The sequence below is a fragment of the Merops nubicus genome, unplaced genomic scaffold, assembly GCF_000691845.1.
Source record: "Merops nubicus isolate BGI_N331 unplaced genomic scaffold, ASM69184v1 scaffold5209, whole genome shotgun sequence".
Taxonomy (NCBI): Eukaryota; Metazoa; Chordata; class Aves; order Coraciiformes; family Meropidae; genus Merops; species Merops nubicus.
In genome coordinates, this window is record NW_008628877.1 from 6588 (window position 1) to 7946 (window position 1359).

A 1359-nucleotide genomic window follows, 5' to 3' on the forward strand; every position below is an offset into this window, starting at 1 on the left:
GTGATAGAGCATTAGTGGAATCTGGAACAAAAAAAAAAGATGTCTAGAAGTCAGGCAAGTTAAGCTTGTTTAAACCTAAGCAAAAGACAGGAGAGATTGTAAGGTTGGCTACAAGAAGGTTGTGAACACACAGCAAGTCATTTCACAGTGTGCAGTAACTGCATAAACAACTACAAGTAAACCGATGTTGTATACAAAAAAAAGCTTCAGGGCAAAGAATTGGAATAATTTGTTCTTTTAAACCTAAGGAAGAAAGAGGAAAACCCTGATTTACCTCTGGAGTAAATCTCTTGAATTCAGACATCCAGTTTGGAAGAGTAGACAAAGGACCACATACTAAGAATGGACCAGGGACTCCACGCTCCACCATCAGGGCTATTGTTGCAATACACTGGATTGTCTTCCCCAGACCCATTTCATCAGCTAAAATGCCATTGATACCATTTTCCCAAAGCATCTGCATACACAGGGAAAAAAAAAGTGTAGATGCAAAATAACCAAAACACTTCAAGAACAATAGACATCTTTAGGAATGAAAGACCTGTAAAACTCTCTACTAGGCACATTTGATATTTCAGACAAGTAAGATTTTTGTACAGAAACTGCTTTTTCCTCTCCCAGAACAGGCCTGTCTTCCCTATGCACTTTCCAGGAACACAACAGAGTGAGTTTATTGGCACTCACCTGTGAGATCAGCCTATGCCTGTTAAAACAAGGTACATATGCTTGTGTGGAAGAAAAAAAAAAAAAAGAAAAAAGAAAAAAAAAGGGAATTATGAGATCAAAACGAAAATTAGTTCTGTCTGGCTCTGATAATTAAAAAGCAAAGCTGTTCTAATTTGGTTCTAATTTGCAAGCAAAGTATGTATGTGTGCAATTTTTATGGCAAGGTTCTTTAGTTTTTTTATTTCAAAGGCTGATGACAAAACATTTTAAAAACAGTGTTAATATTATTAGTTAAGATTCCAAGATGGAGAATGGCAAACTCATCTTAGTCAAGCCTGCAAGGTCTTCAAAGACCTATTGGCTAGGTATTCAAGCCCTTGAGAGGGAAAAATAGTAAGGCTGTCACTTGGTAGTATGCATAGTCCTGCTTTCACAAAGTGTTTGTAAGGAGAGGCTGAAAAGACAGTTGAGTTCAACAAGAAAATAGATGGAAAAACATATGATCAATAACACCAGGAGAGACTAAGGAAACATTTACAAACACAAATACCCTCCCCCACACTGAAACATTTTATCTGCTGCTTGGTATTTTTTTCTGTAATGCCAGACTCTCCTATCATGAAAAATCATAAACTGTCTCTCTCTCAGCTTCCCTGTACTAACTACACAATCACAAACTTCTCATGTCTCTTT

At 37.0% G+C, this 1359-nt stretch overlaps 1 protein-coding gene across 1 annotated transcript in view; it reads right to left on the reverse strand.

Annotated features, from left to right (window-relative positions):
• Positions 1 to 1359, reverse strand: part of LOC103779166 (lymphoid-specific helicase-like) — a gene marked incomplete at both ends in the record, with an annotated part of 12388 nt that overhangs the window by 6052 nt on the left and 4977 nt on the right. Inside the window, 2 exons of the mRNA XM_008946787.1 lie at positions 1 to 21; positions 275 to 457. The exon at positions 1 to 21 is cut by the window's left edge and continues 144 nt beyond it. Of these exons, the coding sequence (XP_008945035.1) occupies positions 1 to 21; positions 275 to 457 (204 nt within the window). The remainder of the gene's footprint in view (positions 22 to 274; positions 458 to 1359) is intronic.